Genomic DNA, 19289 nt, shown 5'->3' with positions numbered 1-19289 from the left:
TAAAACAAAGATTGCAGCACCACCATGAGCTAAAAAAGGGTTACTCTCACGGGAGAGAAGCCATCACTTCAAAACCATAAAAGCCAGACATGTGGACAAAATCTTAATTTCTGGAGACATGTCCTGTGAGTCTAATGAAACAAAGGTCGAGACTGTTGACCATAATGATGCTTGATTGCTATTTGGAAAGAAAAGAGCTTTGGAAGCCTCAGAACACCATCCAATAATGATGGGGTGAGAGTAATTATAATGTTATGAGACTGCTTTGCCAGAGGGCCTGGTGCACTTCACAAAGCCCAGAATGGCCTCAGAAAGAAATGTTGTGGATATATTGAAGTAACATCGAAGACCGGCCCAGGAAGTTAAAGCTTGGGCACAAAATGGGTCTTCCAAATGGACAATGACTGCCTTACCTCTTCCAAATTAGTTACAAAGTGGCTTAAGGACAACAACAAAGTCAAGGTATTGGATTGGCCATCACAAAGGCCCTGATCTCAATCCCATCAGAACATTTGTGGGTCGGCACTGAAAGGTGAGGCGAGCAAGAAGGCCTCCAAACCTGACCCAGTTACACCAGTTCTGTCAAGAGGAGTGGGCCAAAATTCCAGCAAACTATTGTGGAAGGATACCCAAAACGTTTGGCCCAAGTGAAACAGGCAATCCTACCAAATACTAAGAAAGTGTTCCGTTGGAAGTGTCGATGATGATGATGAAAAAAGGGTTTAGGAGAGCCGGTTGCCGTCAGTGGTGCAAATAAATCAGGGTGTTAAAGCTGGACGTATACAGGGGCCGGATACACCCTCCAGATCCTCTGGGAAGAAAAAACATCACACATTACAATCACAGTCAAAAAAAAAAATAAATAAAAAAGCATTTTAACTATTTTGGCAAATAATTAGCACATAAAAATTAGACCCACCATTTTGCTAGTCTTTGTGTCTCCACGATTTTAGGTCTATAGAGGTCCCGTGGCGGGGGCAGAGACTGTTGGTCAGCATCCCCAAATATCAATCTTTTCTCATGTTTTCATAAGAACTCCTTATTTTTGTCTCTTCTGATGACATAGTCAATGGTATCAAACTGTTTCTTCAAAATCTCCCAGTCACACCATTGTATAAAGAAGACGTTTTAAACCATTTGTTGTATTCCTCGTTAGAAACAGGGTATGGTTTTAACTTCCATTCTTCAGGACCACGGGCTGCAACTAACTTCTCCCTTTCGCTGCACACGCTAAGGGAAAATAAAGTCCTCTGTAGGTCTAGTGAAACGGTCTGCTTCCACCACGATAGACACTGGCTCCAATGCTACTGTCCCATTGACAAACATACACTAGCTTAGGTAAGCCAGGATTTTCCAAGGTCTGGGCAGACAACCTCACGAAAAAGGCTCCAGTCTTTCACAGAGATTGTACAGGCTGTTTTGGCTTTGCCAGATAGTTCGACAGCAACACTAGTGTAAACAGCTAATGTCACATTATCCTGCACTGTATCCGAATTGAATATCTGTATCCATTGACAACCGGCATTATTCTAGATCAGATGTACCACGATTCAGTCATGCTTGTAGGAAAGATCTCTGACGGAATCGCTTCTTTCTGGGAGCCTGCTTCAAACCGCCTGTTGTTCCAGTATTAGCATCGCCCGCCGTCTGATGCCTCTTTCGAGGGGCCTGTCGCAAGCCAAATAGTGTTCCAGTCTCTCCACCTCCCCATAACTCTTTTCGGGGGTTAGTGTACAGAGCAAATGTAGTGGGTCCTACTCTAGCTGTCTCACATTCTTCAACATCAGATGATCCTGATTGTTGTCCAAAGTGTGGATAGACATGGCTGAAAAACGATTCCTTTTGTTTTCACCCAAAAGAATTAAAAAAGAAAATCCACAGCTGGTTTTGTTGAAGGGTGAGAAAAAACGAGCTAGTTAAAAACTGCAGGTAAAAGTGAGCAGCCAGCATGAAACCAAGACTTTTAAATCCTACAAGCCACCCTGCATGACGATTTAACACCCACAACAATAGCCCTCACATTTTACAAGCTAACCATTGGTCTATCAGGCGTTTTAACACCTTTACAAATGTAAATACATCACAATCCGTCAGGAAAGAGGAATCCAACCCTACGTAGTATGGCCGCTGACGTCATCAAACCTCCCAAGCGGATGCGCTCCCAGATTCGGCGCTAGAGGCACAGCGCTGCGTGATGCGACGCCGCCTTTGATTTCTCACTGGTTCGCTTTATTTGAATTGAAAACGCTATTACTGGTATAGAGTGTTGGAGCATGGGAAAAAGGGGTGTGTTGGGAAAGGGGGAGGAACACCGGGCCGAAACGAAGCAGGCCAACGCAGGTTCAGACACCGGAGCGTTCTATGTGCATCTCCAACCTTGGGGCTAAGTCATTTCTCCCAACCTTAAACAGCAATGCATGTACGGTTTCCACCGTATATGAACGTGTCATGATTTACATGCTCTGTGGATGCTTTTACAAGGTCACTGACACTCGTGACACATTCAGACTTGCTGCTTGGGAGATGTAGGGTCCATATGAATCTTGTCATGGTGTCAGCGTCGAGGTCCCCGAAAGTGTATGGCACACATTCTCCCCTGACATCAGCTGCATTTCCCTTGGATAGCGTTACGCATATTCAGCAAAGGTAAAGGGTGTGGCTGATTTGACGCTTGGCCACCGCACGGGTGCTGCTAGGGATCCTTTCCACCAGGTCATTACGGTGTATGCGCTTCAGCAGGATGATCAAGACCGGCGGGCTTTATCGTTGTAGCACCGGGCGATTGCATCTGCTACCTGGGTTCTATGAGTCAGACGATCTATAACGCTCGAGCAATGGGGCTTCGACCAAACACTTGTATGTCGCAGGAAATACTTTGAGTCCCACAAAATCCTCAGTGCCGAGATCGTCCAAGATGGCGGTAGTATCTCCGGACACCTCGGGTGCTGCGTCGAGCCACAGAAGACGTTTGTGGTTGTCGTTGTCCTCCCAGGTTTGCATAAACGTCTTACAAACACCATTGCCCTTCTTCCTTGCATGGTCGATCAAGGCCCTAGCCCTGTCCCGAGTGCCTCTCATAGCCTGGATGTACTCCAACTCTTCACCTGATATCATCTCGTGGTGCAACAGAACATCGGCCACGTAGTTCACTCTGGCCATGTTACTGGCCTCTATGTAGCTGAGTCTTTTTCGGGTAAGACTTTCCATGGTAAGATACTCTGTGTGAGGCCACATTCAAGATTGTTAGACGGTGGATGCTTGTTTGGACATGTGTGTCTTTCATAAAGTAAAACGGGAGACCCTCTCTCTCTCTCTCTCTCTCTCTCTCTCTCTCTCTCTCTCTCTGGTTCCTTACACACGTTCTGCTCACTGCTCCAAATAGTGTAAAGACACTTGATTTAATTCTTACTCAGTCCCTCATTTCAAACGCATCTGTGGCATGTTCTGTCGCTGTCTGCTTCAGTCTTTATACTATTGTAAGGTGGGTGTGGTTAGGAAAATTCTGGAACGGGGCGTAGTTTGGAAACTTCTGGAAAAAAGGTGTGGTATGGAAGCGTTCTGGGCGTGGTAAAAAAACAAAAACACTGTTGTTTTCTTTTCTTGTATGAGGGTGTTAAATACTTAAGGAAGTACTGATCTTTTTTAAATTGACATCTTTCACCACATTAAACACTTTTTTTTTTTTTTTTTGTCAAATGTGCTAGTTACATTAAAATTATACAAAATAAGTTTTGTATTCACAAATTCAAATTCATGTTGAACATACCATATCTTGCCTGTAAGACTTACATTTTGGCGACATTGTTTTAATTCTGAATTACAACGCAACGTCTCTAAAACATGAGTGCATCCGGTGAAGTCATATAACTTAAAGTTAGAACTACTTACTTTTAACGCCGGCGTTTTACAAAGAAACATTTGGTTCAGGTTGCATTTTGTATTAATACAAAAAACGTTCCAAGCATACTTTTTGTTTTTAAATTTTTGTAATTTTTGTTTGCATCTTTCACCACATTAAACACAAACAATCTTTTAAGTCAATGTGGTTACATTTAAATGATACAAATGTATTCACAAATTAAAATTCATATGCATATTTGTGCGAACATTAGTGGCTCACATGCAGCGGCAACATGACAACATGTACTGACAACATGAACTGTGTCTGTTTGTGTGCGTGTGTTTCATGTGTATAATGCCACACATGCACAGGAAAGTTGTAGGAGTGTGTGTATGGATGAATATTATACTCTTTTTTTTTTTTCTATGGCGGTCATTTTGACCGTAAACAAAAAATAAGTGTGACTAAGTTGTATAAATCACTCAAATTCAAAGAAAGTAGTCACAATGAATGTTATGTGTTCAAATGCCATTTGTGATTTTGTGTGATCTGTTGAAAATGTTTTTTTTTTAATTTATTTTTTTACTACTTCTCACTGGTTTGCTTATTTGAATTGAAAACGCAATTTCCGGTAGAGTGTTGCTGTGGGCATTGGAAAAAAGAGGCGTGGGAAAAAGGGGTATGTTGGGAAAAGGGAGTGAACACCGATCCCCGGGCCAGAACGAAGAAGGCACAGCCAGATGAGTACGGAGCAGCGGAGGACGCAGGAGGGCCAGACATATGGAGTAGAGCTAAGCATGCACAGACATACGATCAACATGTACTGACAACATGAACTGTGGCTGTTTGTGTGTGTGTGTGTGTGTGTGTGTGTGTGTGTGTGTGTGTGTGTGTGTGTGTGTGTGTGTGTGTGTGTGTGTGGGCTGAGTGTGTGTGCGTAGTGTGCGTGAGTGTGGGTAGAAATGCATTGACCTTTGGGCTTAGGCCCATTCACGCTTAGTAACGCTACTTCCTTCCTATTTTACAGACCCTGCCTTACACACTTTCTGCTCTCTGCTCCAAAGAGTGTAAAGATACTTGATTTAATTCTTGGTCATTGGCTCATTTCAAACGCATCAGTGTTACTCAAACTTACATTCATGCTGTGTGTAGAATGAAAACCCTATCTTTCTTTGTTTCAAACGGGGAAGAAACCCTTTTATGCTCAAAATTTAACGCTACACCCCTCTTCTCTCACTGACTCATTTCCAAACGCATCCGGATATTTCATCTCTAACGCTCATTGGATCATTTAAATGAAGATATTTCTACTTCCTGTGACGCCCTCATTGCAGCACTTAACACACGTCATTTCCGGGACACGCCTTCCTTCTAGAAGCTTCCAGAACAGACCAGTCACACACACCTGGAAGGCATCAATCACTTTCCTGACAGGTCGTGACCTCTTGACCCCCGAGGGCAAAGGTCATCCATCAAAATCCCACATTCCAAGGTGACAGAAACCTCCTCTTACTATCTCTCACATCTAAGGTAAAGTATGTACAGTCAAGTGCTCCTGTGCACTCTGCTGTGTTTGAGGAATTTAAGCCAGTTTCTCTGACAATGCTTACTGAGGTAGTGCAACACATGAAACCTACCTACTGTTCCCACCAGGATGGTGAAGGAGGTTTTTAATAGCACCGCTGGGTCGAGTCTACTTACTTTTTTAAATTCTTGTCTTAGTTTAGGTTCTGTCCCAGCTGCCTTTAAACATGCTGTGGTCAGGCCCCTACTTAAGAAGCCTCATCTTGACCCCACAGTGTTGTCCAATTGTAGACCAGTCTCTTATCTGCCTTTTCTTTCAAAGGTTTTGGAAAAAGTTGTTTTCATACAGTAACAGTTAGAAGCCTTTTTACAACAGAGCTCTCTGTTTGAAAAGTTTCAATCTAGTTTCAGATCACGTCACAGCACTGAGTCTGCACTGTTGAGAGTACACAATGATATTGTCTTGTTCTTTAGATGCTGGGAATCCTGCTGTTTTAGTACTCTTGGACCTCACAGTGGCTTTTGATACAGTGGACCATGCAGTCCTCCTCTCTCGCCTTGATTAAGGCACTTAAATGGTTTAGCTCCTATATGGTAAATAGGAGCTTCTCTGTATGATTGGTGACCTCTCCTCATCACCAGCTCCTCTCTCTTGTGGGGTACCTCAGGGTTCAATACTTGGCCCCAACCTGTTTTCCTTATATATGTTGCTTTGAGGGGCTATTATATATATTATAGGCAAGCACAACCTGTCATTTCATTGTTATGCAGATGGTCAGAGATGGCAAAAGTACTCACTTCCTGTACTCAAGTAAAAGTACAGATATTTTTGTTAAAAAATACTCTGGTGAAAGTAGAAGTACTGATTTAACTTCTTTACTTAAGTAAAAGTAACAAAGTACAGGCTTGGAAATTTACTTAAAGTATAAAAATAAAAGTAGCCTTGCGAATGAATACAATTTTTTATGAAAAGTTGCCTGGACCACACAAATCTAGAGTGGTAGCTGACAAACTTCAGTGCACTCTTTTTATTCCATTGCCTATATTTTAAATGGATGTCTGCCAATAGGCCTAAAACATGACATGTATGATTATTGTGACAGAGACTGGCAGATCCAGTTTCTCTTTTTTAATCTTCCCCTTAACGTTTAAAGGAATCTAATCCGTGTACCATTCGTTCATTCGTTTTTCAAAATAAAACCAAAACTCAAAAATCAAATAAATGACTTGTTTCCTCAATATTTGTTTCCAAAACCAAAAGGAAATAACGCATAACAACTCGTTTTACCCATTTGCAATTTTGTGCTCAAATTAAAAATGGAAAAAACGGATAACGAGCGGGTCCGTGTACTTTTTCGTTCATTCGATTTTCATTTCATAAACAGGTATTAAAAACAAAAAAGAATGGTTATTTGATTTTCGTTTTAAAACGTTTTATTGTCAAAATGGGATGGGAGAAATTTAAAATATGCTGTGATTTTCATTTTCTATTTTATATAACAAAAATAAAATCACTCGAAAACAGAAACGAAAAAAGGCTTGTTTTTTCATATTCAGAGACCGGATGTTGTCATTTCCAAGGCAACAGCGCCAGCCTAGCCTACCAGTGTTCAGCCCAGGCCAAAATTACTTTGGAAACCTAGCTATACCCTTGATAATCCTTGGGGGAATTTTATTTCATAATGTCACATGTATTTATTAACCCTCTCCCCTGCCTCCCTGTCTCTACCCGCCGCAGACAACTTCGCCCGAAGAGAGTCGAACCAGCGGAGCAAATAGACTTCGGTTCACGGCTGTAACGTAACCGTTACGCCACCGTTAACAATCCCAGCAAACGTTCTGTTGCTGCCGTTAAGCTTGCTGATCTGGCAGAGAGTCACCGGGGGTTCGGATCAGATCATGGGGATCAGACCTCCGGTGCTGGGTCTAATATTCTAATATTAGCTGCTGCTGCGCAGCTAGCAGCTAGCCACCAGCCCTGTGACCTCGGTCCTCGCGGTTCGCTCCCGGGACTGACTCTGGAGCTGGCGTTACCCCGCTCTATGATCAATGATCAAGGATTACCAAATTTCTCTCTCATATTGCTCCTCATAACCACTGAAAAACTAAAAAATCTAACCCAAAGTACAATTATTATGGACGTTAGCTGACATTAAGGGTTTCTGCTTCATTAAGGGAAATGTGTAAGGGAAAAGCTTAACGTGGTTAACCATTAAGCTTTTCTAACGCGTTAACTTTTTGATCACGGTTTATAAACAGTGATCAAAAAATCTAACCCAAAGTCGTTATGGACGTTATCTGACTGATAACTGACTGATATTTGATTGATCATTGTTTAGGTACATTAAAGTTAAGCTTTTTCACGTTAAGCGTTTTAGAATGTCCCTGCTGCTGCTGAGGGAATCTGTAGCCTATAACTTCCGTTTTTTGCCCCCTTTACATAAATATACATATGGCTATGAAATAGATTATGAAATACAGGCTTTAGTCATAATAGTTCAATAGCCTAAATACATGTATGTTTTACTATGTATTTCGAAGGACTTTTATTTATTCTATCTATTTATATGCACGTTATATTTAAAGGAAGTTTGGTTATCTCACAGACTCAGACTAAAAGCAGCAGCAAGCCTGCCTGACATCAGTGCATCATAGCATATCACTATCTGCAAATAAAATAAAATATGAATAAATCACGACGCGGCAGATTCCCAGCTCAGCTAGAGCTGGTAACGCAGCTCTGCAGACGGACCAGAGTCAGTCAGCAGCCGGGGGCGAACCACGGGGACCGAGGTCACAGGGCTGGTGGCTACCTGCTAGCTAGCTGCAGCAGCTAATATTAGAATAGACCCAGCACCGGAGGTCTGATCCCCATGATCTGATCCCGAACCGCCCGGTGACTCTCTGCCAGATCAGCAACAGAACGTTTGGGATTGTTAACGGTGGCGTAACGGTAACGTTACAGCCGTGAACTGAAAGTCTGTTTCCTCAGCTGGTTCGATTCTCTACTGGCGAAGTTTGTCGGCGGGGTGGAGACAGAGAGTCAGAGGGAGGCAGGGAGAGAGGGGAATAAATAAATGTGGCATTATGAAATAAAATCCCCCCCCCCAAGCATTATCAAGAGTATAGGTTTCCAAAGTAATTTTAGCCTGGGCTGAAAGCAACACTGGTAGGCTAGGCTGGCGCTGTTGCCTTGGAAATGACAACATCCGGTCTCTGAATATGAAAAAACAAGACTTTTTTTCATTTCTATTTCCGAGTGATTTTATTTTTGTTATATGAAATAGAAAATGAAAATCACAGCATATTTTTAATTTCTCCCATCTCCTTTTGACCATGAAAAGGAAAAAAATGCCTTGTATTTCGATTTCAATTGTTGTATTTTAAAACGAAAATCAAATAACCATTCGTTTTTTGTTTTTTAAGTCTGATTATGAAATGAAAATCGAATGAACGAAAAAGTACACGGACCCGAGCGTTTCACCCAGTTTCATCCAGTTTTTATATTTTTATTTGATGCAAGATGCATGACCCGGATGTGACCTTAACTCGTGGGACAACGACACCACCAAGAGCGAAGAACAGCCTATGTTGTAGCAGGTAGCAACTAGCAACAGAAATGGATATTTTTGTGCTTTTTAGTGGAAGTAAGAGGGTTACTCTGAAGCCTGAAGACATGACCACAGAGAAGATATCGGTTATTTTCCAGGTATGTATCTTATTTAAAGCAATAAAGCGATATAATATAACGTTATGGTGTTTTAAATACTCGTGGACGCGCACATACCAATCTATCCAACGGCTATCGTTTATTAACTTTCAAAGTTATTAGTGTGTTCGAACGGATTATGGTGTGATGTTTTTATTTTACATTGTTTTAGGTTAACATTGATTTGCATGCCACACTCGTCTTAGATTAAAACAAGTGAACTAAAAGATGTTCTCTGCTTTAGCTTGTAACGTTATATTATACTTTAGCTTTTTGTAGCAGTCACTGTGAATATGTCATTAAGTAACAATTACTAATGAAAATGTTGGTGAATACAATGTGAATCCATACATTATTTTGTAATAAAAGCACAAAAACTGTGTGGTTGGCTGGACTGTACACCTTTTGGTGCTTCTGTTCTATCCTGAACTCCTGTCATAGGTCCAAAAGGAAACCGTTTATTTGACGGACGACACCAACGTGGCCATATTTCCCCGACCTGATGGTGACTTCAACTGCTTTGACCTCATCGCCAGAGGCCATTATGAAGTGCATGGTGACAGCACCACTGTGGAAAAATCTGCAGGGGCCCCTTCCCTCCCTCAAGCCAGGCTGCCCGCTTTTCTTTCCATCGCCCACCAAGCACTGCCACAAGCTCCTCCTGTCCAATTCCAAGGGAGCACCACCAAAACTTTTGTGAGGTGAGTGAAAAATAACATTTACATCTTGCTAAAACATCTGTCACTACTGTTACTACTTTCTTTGCTACATTATTTGAGCAGGTGTGTCCAACTCTGTTTACGGTATCCCTTAACCCCCCATATTTACCATCTGTTCGTGCTGCACCTGCAACTTATCAGCAAATTAAGCTAGTTTATCCAAGACCTTGATGACCAGCCTTACATTAAGTGCTTATTGTTCTCACTATATATATTAGGGTTCAACAATTAATACAAATATTATTGTAATTGCAATATTGCCAAGTGCACTATCCACATCACAGGAACTGCAATTTTTTTTTATTATTATTTTTTCTCATCAATATTCAGTAATGTCTTCATTGCTGAAGTCCTGAATGGAAAGCTAGAGACCACCAAGATGGTTACAGTCCGCTTCTCAGAGTTTGAGGCTTGTGTGGCACCAATCACCAGTAAGGTGAAAGAGGCCCTTGGACAGCAGGAGTCATTTATTTTGACAGATAGTCAGGGCAACGAAATAGTTGACTCTGATGGAACTAGGGGTATGTTTTAAATCATTGCTGTGTAAATGATATTTTCTGCAGCCACATTAGGAACTTAAGTGCACAAACAGTTCACACATAACATCTGAATTAGGAAAAGTACACCTAAACATTCTCATATTAAAGTACATTTTGCATTGATAGCTTTCTTGGGTGCTTCAAATCTGTTTATACTGTCCTATTCTTAAAATTCATAACCCACATATAGGATATACGTTATCAAAAATACTGCAAATATTTTATTAAAACATAATAAAATGTCCTATTTTTTCATTGCAGGATCAGCATACTGGAAGCAAAATTCCAGGAAAGTATTTGCAGTACCTGAACCACAGATGGAACTGCTACAAGTCAATAAAAGGAAGAGGTTGAGGTAACTGAAAATGATTCTATTTTAAATTTTTTCCACACCATTCATGTGTTTTCTTTTGGATGACATGATGCTGTGTTTGAAAAAAACAAATTATTAAGGTCTAATTAAATGTTACATTGTACATTTTTTTATGTTTTTCAGTCGAAGAGAAGATACTGGCCTTCAAGAGGTTATGGCAGATATTGAAGAAGTTGTTGAAGCAGCCCAGGGACTAAAAGAAGTGTCGAAGATGATTAAGGATTTGAGTGGATTTGCACATTCCACAGTGACAACAACCCTGTCTCTTTAAGAGGCTGAAGTAGCTTCCTTAAGAGTTGTTTTTGCCTGTCTTGTCTGCAAAGGTTAGTACCGTTTTACAATGGATCATTAGGAAGATGTAATTAAAGATCAAAATCACTTCACTTCTGTCTGTGTTTTACTAGATGTGACATGCTGTGTGGATTTAATTTATATTTGGTCATTGTAGTTTGGCCTACGTACTGAAAATAAATGAAGTGCATATTAACCTACAGGTCCTGTAGACAAGCCAATGTTTTCAACATGCTGCAGAACCCTAATCGGGTGTAAGGCATGTGTTGCGGAGTGGAACAGCAGCCAGAGTTACTGCCCGAAGTGTCGCGCTGTGGATTTGGAGAACAGCGTTCATGAAGTGGCTGGACTCTCTGAGGAGCTGGCACCACTGGAGAAGTTATTCCTTTAGTATGTTGCTATGGTGGCAACAGATGTTCATACAGTTCTTCAGAGCCTTGTTTTTATAGAGGAATAATGTCTAATGTTAACAGTATTATTGTCACATGTAATTGTGGCACTTAAATGAGGTTTACAAGATTTTCTACTTGTTATACAAGATTTTCTACTTGTATTTTTTCACATTAAAAGAAATATGCAGACCCCTGAACAAACTTGGAATTTATTCATCTACAACTGAGCTTAAATCAGTTTCTCACAACTACTGTACAAACATATGCATAGTTCATTGGTGGAAAGTTGAGATACTTGAGTATTTTCTTTTCATGACTTTTTACTTCTCCACTAAATCTCAGAGGAAATATTCTACTTTTACTCCACTACATTAATTTGACGGCTCACAAATTTAGTACAATTTCATGTTATAAATTAGCAGTTTTACACAAGTACAGCTGAAAAGAACAAGTTGATTAATCAATAAGTCAATTGATATATTAATTGGCGTGAAGGCATTTTTCATGTAAAAACATCTTAAGGTTCTAGCTTTAGAAATGTGACAAATATAACCACACAGTACTTTTTGTGTACCTAGTCTACCACTGGCCTAGTATGAGATACCCCCAACTGTATTTATCTTGCATGTCTTTCAGTTACATTGATCAGATAGAACAGTGCCTCCTGAAACACACTATGGTCATTGTTAACCACTTTTCCAAAAAGAAGAGACATGTCTGGAAACCTCTCTCCAAACAGCTGCTCAGCACGACATCGGTCTTGCTCTGATGAAAATGGGTCAGAGCCAAAGGCAGATATCCAAGTCAGGGAGGACCCCAACTCCTGCTCATACATGTGTGCTGCCTCGGCGGCGTTGGGCAACAGCTGTGTGGGAATTCTTGCTGGACAACAATTAGCTGCAAGTTGGTTTGGTACCCCTCTGCCTAAAATGGGCAATTATTTGTATTAGTTTTGGACAAAATTGTCAATTGTTGTAAAGCTCCATACATACAAATACTAGCGTAGCCTACCTGGTATCCTATGGGCATTCTAGGACTGCACAACCCTGGCAAGTCCAATCTGACTCACTTGACATGCCAGGTTGGAGACACAAAATTTGGTTATATTATCCTGGATGTCGAGCAGCTCTTGATCCAGCAGGTGAACCAGGGCCTGTTTTATTGGATAGTTCACCCGATTGTTGACCTCTGGCCAAATTCTTTCCACACGAAGGTTCTGTTTAAACAAAAAACATTTTTAAGACTGATTGGAAACACGTAAGATCAGAAAACCCAAATCAGAAAAAGTTAGTCTGGTGTGTAAATACAGGTATAAGCAGTAGTAGACAGCATTAATTTACAAATGTCCTTTGGTCTTGAATTATGTTGCAGACAGTTTGAAGTCAAGGTATTTAAGCTTTCAATTGATATGTAAAACATAAATATTCTGCCATTCAAGCCTGCACTTTCTCCCAAGAGTTGGGACATAAGTACCAATAAGTGATGAGTTGAAAAATTGAATAATGATGCTATAGGTAAACAGCTAATTTCAGCAGTGATTGTACAAGTTAACAACATCGCAAGCAATCAAATCAGCCATTGAGTAGAAGCCTGCAGTGTGGAATAGGCTTAATGCTTACCCTTACTTTTCTTTAGAAAAAATCCAAAAGACGTGGTCCATATGGTACAGGTTTTACCAGTTGAGCAATTGAGATTCCCTGCCACAACATTTTTTGAAAGGTGTTGCAGGCTTGAATGGCAGGGATAGATAATTACTATCAACCATTTATTGATTTGGGATTTTAAATATTTTTTCTTGAAATATATTTTGCTTAATTTCAAAAGTTACTTATTATCTGTAATCAGTAGGACAAAATTCACCCTTGAAGAAGTTGTCTGTACATAAGGTAGCCTGTTGATGTTACGTCTGTGTTGAGACAGCTTTTCTTGCATGTACAGGGTCAAGTAAAACTCCCTGCCATGATCCACTCGGATTTGGTCCCACATGCCGTTTTGGACAACTGCTTTCCTGTAATAGAAAATTTGTAGATTATATGGATACATATGTGGATACGATACGTTCAAATTCCTATGTAGCACATACTGCTTGTAATGTAAAAATACTGACATTGTATGATAATCCCACATAGTGCTTATTATTTATTGTTACTGTTATTAACATTGACTTGCCTGTAAACTTCCTCATAAATAACAAGGTTGTTTTTCACTGGCATTGTGGATTCAGCAACAATTTTGCTGCTGAATCCATCAATAGCCAAGACATGCGTCACTCCAAACATTCCCAGCTTCTCATTCTGGTCTAGGTGGAGTTTATGGCCCATATACTCAGCGTGGTAAGGAACTGGATTCAGATTACGTGCTCCCTAAAACAAAGTATAATTCAATCAATGCAAGTTGTAATAACAATAAGTTTTACCTTTCTTTCTCAAATATAATCAATATAGGTGACTTACTTGGCGCCGCGTTCATTATACTGGGCCGGTGTACCTCTTTGAGAATTCTTCCCACTCGAGATTCTCCTGCCCTTACCCCAACTGATGACAGGTATCCTGTCATGAATTTTCGGCCGTAACATGGACCTGTCTGTTAAGACAAAACATTTGAATTAATTTGAACAATAATTAAATTTGAAATGTAACTTTTTTTTTTCTTCTTTTTTTAAATTGTAAACATTAGGATTAGAAACTATAAGCAAGTACCAAGCTGCAAACATTACACTGCTCCCTCAGGCTGTCTTTGTTGTGTGCAGGTCTGGGATAGTAATTCAGGTCGGGATTTTCCATCTCCATCTCAGGCCACCCTATCCCTGGTTATTGTGTGTAGGGCAGGCTAACTGTATTTTTATTAATTCTGCAGGTCACAAAACACTCACTACAAAAGTTTAAGTATAACAGAATTGTCTATTCACCTATCAAACCCTAACCAATATTTTCAGTTTAACCCACATTAATGTTTTAAAGACAATAGTCTATAACATTAATGTGTAGCTTAGACTACTGTAGGTTCCAGCCATGTGTGCTTAAAGCTGAACATTTTAATTTCTGGTCAGATATTATATAGCACTAAAAAGAAAATTCTATCTCTGAGTGAGTGAGAAAGAACAATATTTGTAAATGATAATCAGGTTAATTTTCTTGTTCTAATGTGTAGAATTATTTTTTAAACTATATTCACTCTTTTATAATTATTACTGTATACTAGATCTCCATGATGTACGCTAAAAGTCATTGATTCCATTAACATTATGATAAACCCACTATAATAAGCTACATAATTGGTGTATGGCAAAGTTAGCCTACATTTTAAAGGTTGAAAAACATTTAAATCAGTGTGATCACCCTGTTGCACTGAGTATTGCTCTGATGTAATACCGCCAGAGTGCCGTGCTCACCGTGTAAGGTTAATGTTAGCTCACACACTCTAATTAGACGTTACTTAATGTTACTTAATAGGCTACTTGGTTAACGCAACCATGGTCGGTAGCCTACTTTCTTTCTTCCTCTTGTGAGGCACTTACCTTATCTATCGATGACATGATTGCCGTTTCCAGTTCTGCGTCTGACACATGTCTTTTTCGTCTTAGCTGGTGTTGAACACAGAATCTTCTGACAGACATTTCCGAGCATCTCGGGACATCTATCTGATGCAGCGCGGTGGAAATCTCGGCATGCGTTCTACCATCCTCAAAAAGCTGGCTAATTAAGTCGGAATATTCATCCAGTCCGGCCATGTCGCTACTTCTTGTCTTGACCTCTTGTTTGTTTGGCGGACTCTGGTCCTAATAAAGGTCACATCCGGGTCATGCATCTTGCGTCAATTAAAAATATTAAAATTGGATGAAACGGGGTGAAACGCTCGTTATCCGTTTTTTCCATTTTTAATTTGAGCACAAAATTGCAAATGGGAAAAACGAGTTGTTATCCGTAATTTCCTTTTGGCTTTGCAAACGAATATTGAGGAAACAAGTCATTTATTTGTTTTTTGAGTTTTGGTTTTATTTTGAAAAACGAATGAACGAATGGTACACGGATTGAATCTACATGCATGTGTGTGTGTGTGTGCTCAAACATGGCTTCTGGAATGAAAATAAAGGATTCAATATGAATAACTAAACAGACAACAAACAAACATCCATACTACTAGTGCTAATGTTACCACCATCAAGCCACAATGATTTGCCGCAAATGAATGCCGCCGAATCTGTCGAGTCGTTGCATCAAGTGCAACGTACAGTATATTCCCATCCAATTACATCCAATTAGATTGAATTCGGTATTGATGACGTGAAAAATAATAACGGTAACTCCAGTGAAATTATTTGAAACTTGTTAGTTAGCACTAGATTAGGACTGTATTTAAAGCTTATTCTGGTTTCCAGCTTTGCCCCAGGTGTGTCTAAAACACGGACGGAGACAACTTCTCTCTTTTGATGCTTTAATAAGATCAACTAATGTGCAACCTAGCTAACAGGTGAGGAACACAAACAACAAAATCACTAGCTAACTTACTTTAAGTTTGCAAGAAATATAGACCAAAACAACAGGCATAAATTAACTGACAACATAAGTTATACGACTTACAGTTCTCAAGGATGCACGCACACACGATCTCAACTGATTTATCCTCTTTTCTCTCACTTTTTTCTCTGTGTGGCGTGCGCGCCCGCTCGTGGTGTATGACACGTGTCCATGCTATTTTCCGACAAGCACTCACAATCACTCCTGATAGACGACCTTTTGTACAAAACTAAAGTAACGAGCAAATTTTCTAAAATGTAAGGAGTAGAGAGTACCGATATTCTTGTTAAAATGTAAGGAGTAAAAGTAAAAAGTCCCCACAAAAATAAATATTAAAGTAAAGTAAAAATATCTGAAAAATCTACTTGAGTACTGTAACAAAGTATTTGTACTTCGTTACTTCCCATCTCAGCAAATGGTTTGCAAATTTGTTTGCCTTTGAAACCGAATGACACTACCTACTTACTGTTTCTAAATGTGTTCTGGTATATATAGTTCATTCTTTGTGAATTGTTATACCCCAAGACGAATCGAACCACAGCTGTGGAAAGTGCGGTTGCCACTTTGTATCACTGTGTTTCTAGAGCACAGTAGTAGAGACCTGTGTCTGCCAGGGTTAGTGTCTTTATGGTCAGTTCAGTTGATTTCTCTGTTGTTTCAGATTCATAACGCTTATCTGGGATATATTCACTACTGCTAGCTGCTCTTGCTCTTTTCCAGAGTATAAACTGAGGTGCCTGAAGGTCTGTATGGTGTTTGTACCAGTGGAGATCAATATATTCTTCATTAGTCTCATATTCACATTTGAGTGTAACAGATTCTCCTTCTTTTTTACTGACTTCATCTCCTACAGGAGATATTTTGTTTCCAACTATCAGTCCTGAAAAAGAAGAGAAAATTAAGTCAATAGACTAACATTGTTCATGAGACTGAGAGGAGAAGACAGTGGAAAAAGTCAACTGTACATGGTTACTCTGGACAGAAACAGCTCAACTGTTCAGAGATTTCTGCTCTGATCTGCAGTTTATATAAATCTTTAGAAAATAATAAAACCATGTTGTTCTTTGTATCTTACCAAAGAAAATAGCAGCAAGAAAAATCCACAGCCAATGTTCCATCTCTACAACAAGGTTTAAATCAACAGGAGAAACTAGCTGATGTTCAACATTCAGTCTGAGAATTGTTCTCTTCACAGCAGCTCTTATTATTGACTGAATGGTTGAACACAGTGCAGAAGTAGTGCACCTCCTACTTGATAATGTCGCCCTCTAGTGGAAGTACAAAGTTCAGTACAACAGTGTAGAAAAAAGACATCCAGCAGCTTGTCAGTGTGTCAGCTTGTGTTTGCTGTCACTTTGTCACTCTGTCACAGTAGTACAGAGCAGAGTCTGTCACTGCAGCAGAGGAGATCTGAAGAACCATTTTGGTTTTATCGTCACTTACGGAAACAGACAGTCCAGAGGTTGTATTTTGCATTATTTCTCCTGATTCCAGATGAGAGATGAGGAACTCTGGTGGCTTTCCTGAATATTGTCGATACCAGAAGAAATAATCAGCAGAACCTTTGGAGTATCTGTAGGACAGAGTAACATTGCTGTCTTCTAAACTGTTCTCTTCTTTCTGGACTAGAGTGAGTTCTTCACAGCTGACACCTAAAGGAAGACATAACTCTTTTATTTCTTGTTGTACAATGCTTAAATGATTCACATGCAGATGTTATTGAAATATAACTTTTTCATGCTGCATAATCAAACTTATCTGTTAGAATGGAAAGAAACATCAAAGAAAACACACAATGCTGCAGTGACAGCATGTTGAATAAAGGTAATGTTGATGGTATGTGTATTCTATAGTTTTCTTCTGAACTATTCTTCTATAGTTAAGTAACAGCTCAGCTCCTCCCTGAGCCTCTCCATCTACTCATAGCTCTGTATTTTCTCTTTTCTCAGCTAAACATCTAAAGTAAATTGTTTCTAGACTACATGATGGAAATTATTGAAGTTTAACAGTGTGTGACTCCCTTTTGTGGACGTTGTGGAGTAATGTGTCTATTATGTATATTATAATGTGTCTTTGCTCTAAAAAATTTTGTACAGAGACTGTGGGTTTTCTGTCACTGTGGGCCTCACAGCACAGTAGTACAGAGCAGAGTCTGTCACTGCAGCAGAGGAGATCTGGAGAATAATTTTGGTTTTATCATCACTCACTGAAACAGACAGTCCAGAGTTTGTTTTATTTTCCGTTCCCAAGTGAATGATGAGGAACTCTGGTGGTTTTTCTGGATATTGTCGATACCAGAAGAAATAATCATTATATTCAGCTTGTTTGGAGTATTTGTAGGACAGAGTAACAGAGCTGTCTTCTAAACTGTTCTTTTCTTTCTCAGCTGGAATAAGTTCTTCACAGCTGACACCTAAAGAAAGAGATAACTGTTATTTCATGTTGTAAAACACTTAATACATGATTCACTTTGAGATGTTACTAGAATATAACTTTTTCATGCTGCATAATCTAACATACCTGTTAAATTGGAAAGAAACATCAGAGAAAACACACAATGCTGCAGTGACACCATGTTGAATAAAGGTAATGCTGATGGTTTGTGTATTGAACTCTGTTGAATATAGAACTTCCTCTCTCTTCTATAGTTCAGTAACAGCTCAGCTCCTCCCTATATGTCCTATCTGTCTCCTCGTAGCTCTGTAGACTCTAGACTACATCATATTGAAGATTAACAGTATGTGACTCCCTCTGGTGCACGTTGTGGAGTATTGTGTTGTCTTTCCTCCAAAGGTTTTTGTACAGAGTTTTGGTATTTCCTGTCACTGTGGGCCTCACAGCACAGTAGTACACAGCAGAGTCAGACAGCTGAAGCTTCTGGATCTTCAGAGGAACTGATTTTAACTTGGAATTCAGTGTAGATGAAAATCTCTCCTTGAACTCGTCTTGTGTGTTCCCTTCATCCCCTTGAACACGGCTCAGAATGAATTTGGGGCTGTTGTTTCCATCCTGTTTGTACCAGAAGAGATAATCATTAGTTGCACTGCTGTTATATTGACAGCCAAGTGTTACTGCCTCTCCTTCAGTAGCAGTCACATCTCCTTTAGGTTGCAGCACGTTGTCTTTTTGTGCTCTGCATTCTGTAAAACAGCAACAAACAGAATAAGTGTGCTGTTAAAGAATCATATCAATGTTGGATTGATATCAAAGAAACAGAGTTGTGTTCATACCAAGGCTCATAGCAGCCAGCAACACTGAGATGAACAGAGGCGTCATATCTGCAGTGTGGAGTAACTCTGAGCTACAGCAAGTATAAAGAAGGCTGTGATCTCTCTGTTTAGTCTTCATCAACACTAAGTTGGTGGATTAGAAGGAGGAACCTCA

The 19289-nt window shown here is 39.8% G+C and overlaps 1 long non-coding RNA gene and 1 gene segment (V, D, J or C); one reads left to right on the top strand and one right to left on the bottom strand.

The window, feature by feature from the left end:
- Positions 1-10148: 10148 nt before the first annotated feature.
- Positions 10149-11580, top strand: LOC120567885. Its single transcript, XR_005640627.1, has 4 exons — positions 10149-10314; positions 10594-10687; positions 10829-11028; positions 11200-11580. It is a non-coding gene; the product is annotated as an uncharacterized LOC120567885 (long non-coding RNA).
- Positions 11581-18740: 7160 nt separating this feature from the next.
- LOC120567880 lies at positions 18741-19201 on the bottom strand (the record flags this gene model as incomplete). The annotated part of the segment is given in 2 exon segments: positions 18741-19045; positions 19136-19201. Coding segments are annotated over 2 exon segments (351 nt in total), but the record flags the coding sequence as incomplete, so codon positions are not given.
- Between the last annotated feature and the right edge of the window lie 88 nt (positions 19202-19289).

The sequence above is a fragment of the Perca fluviatilis genome, chromosome 11, assembly GCF_010015445.1.
Source record: "Perca fluviatilis chromosome 11, GENO_Pfluv_1.0, whole genome shotgun sequence".
In the NCBI taxonomy this organism is placed as follows: domain Eukaryota; kingdom Metazoa; phylum Chordata; class Actinopteri; order Perciformes; family Percidae; genus Perca; species Perca fluviatilis.
This window is presented reverse-complemented; position numbering and strand designations above follow the sequence as displayed.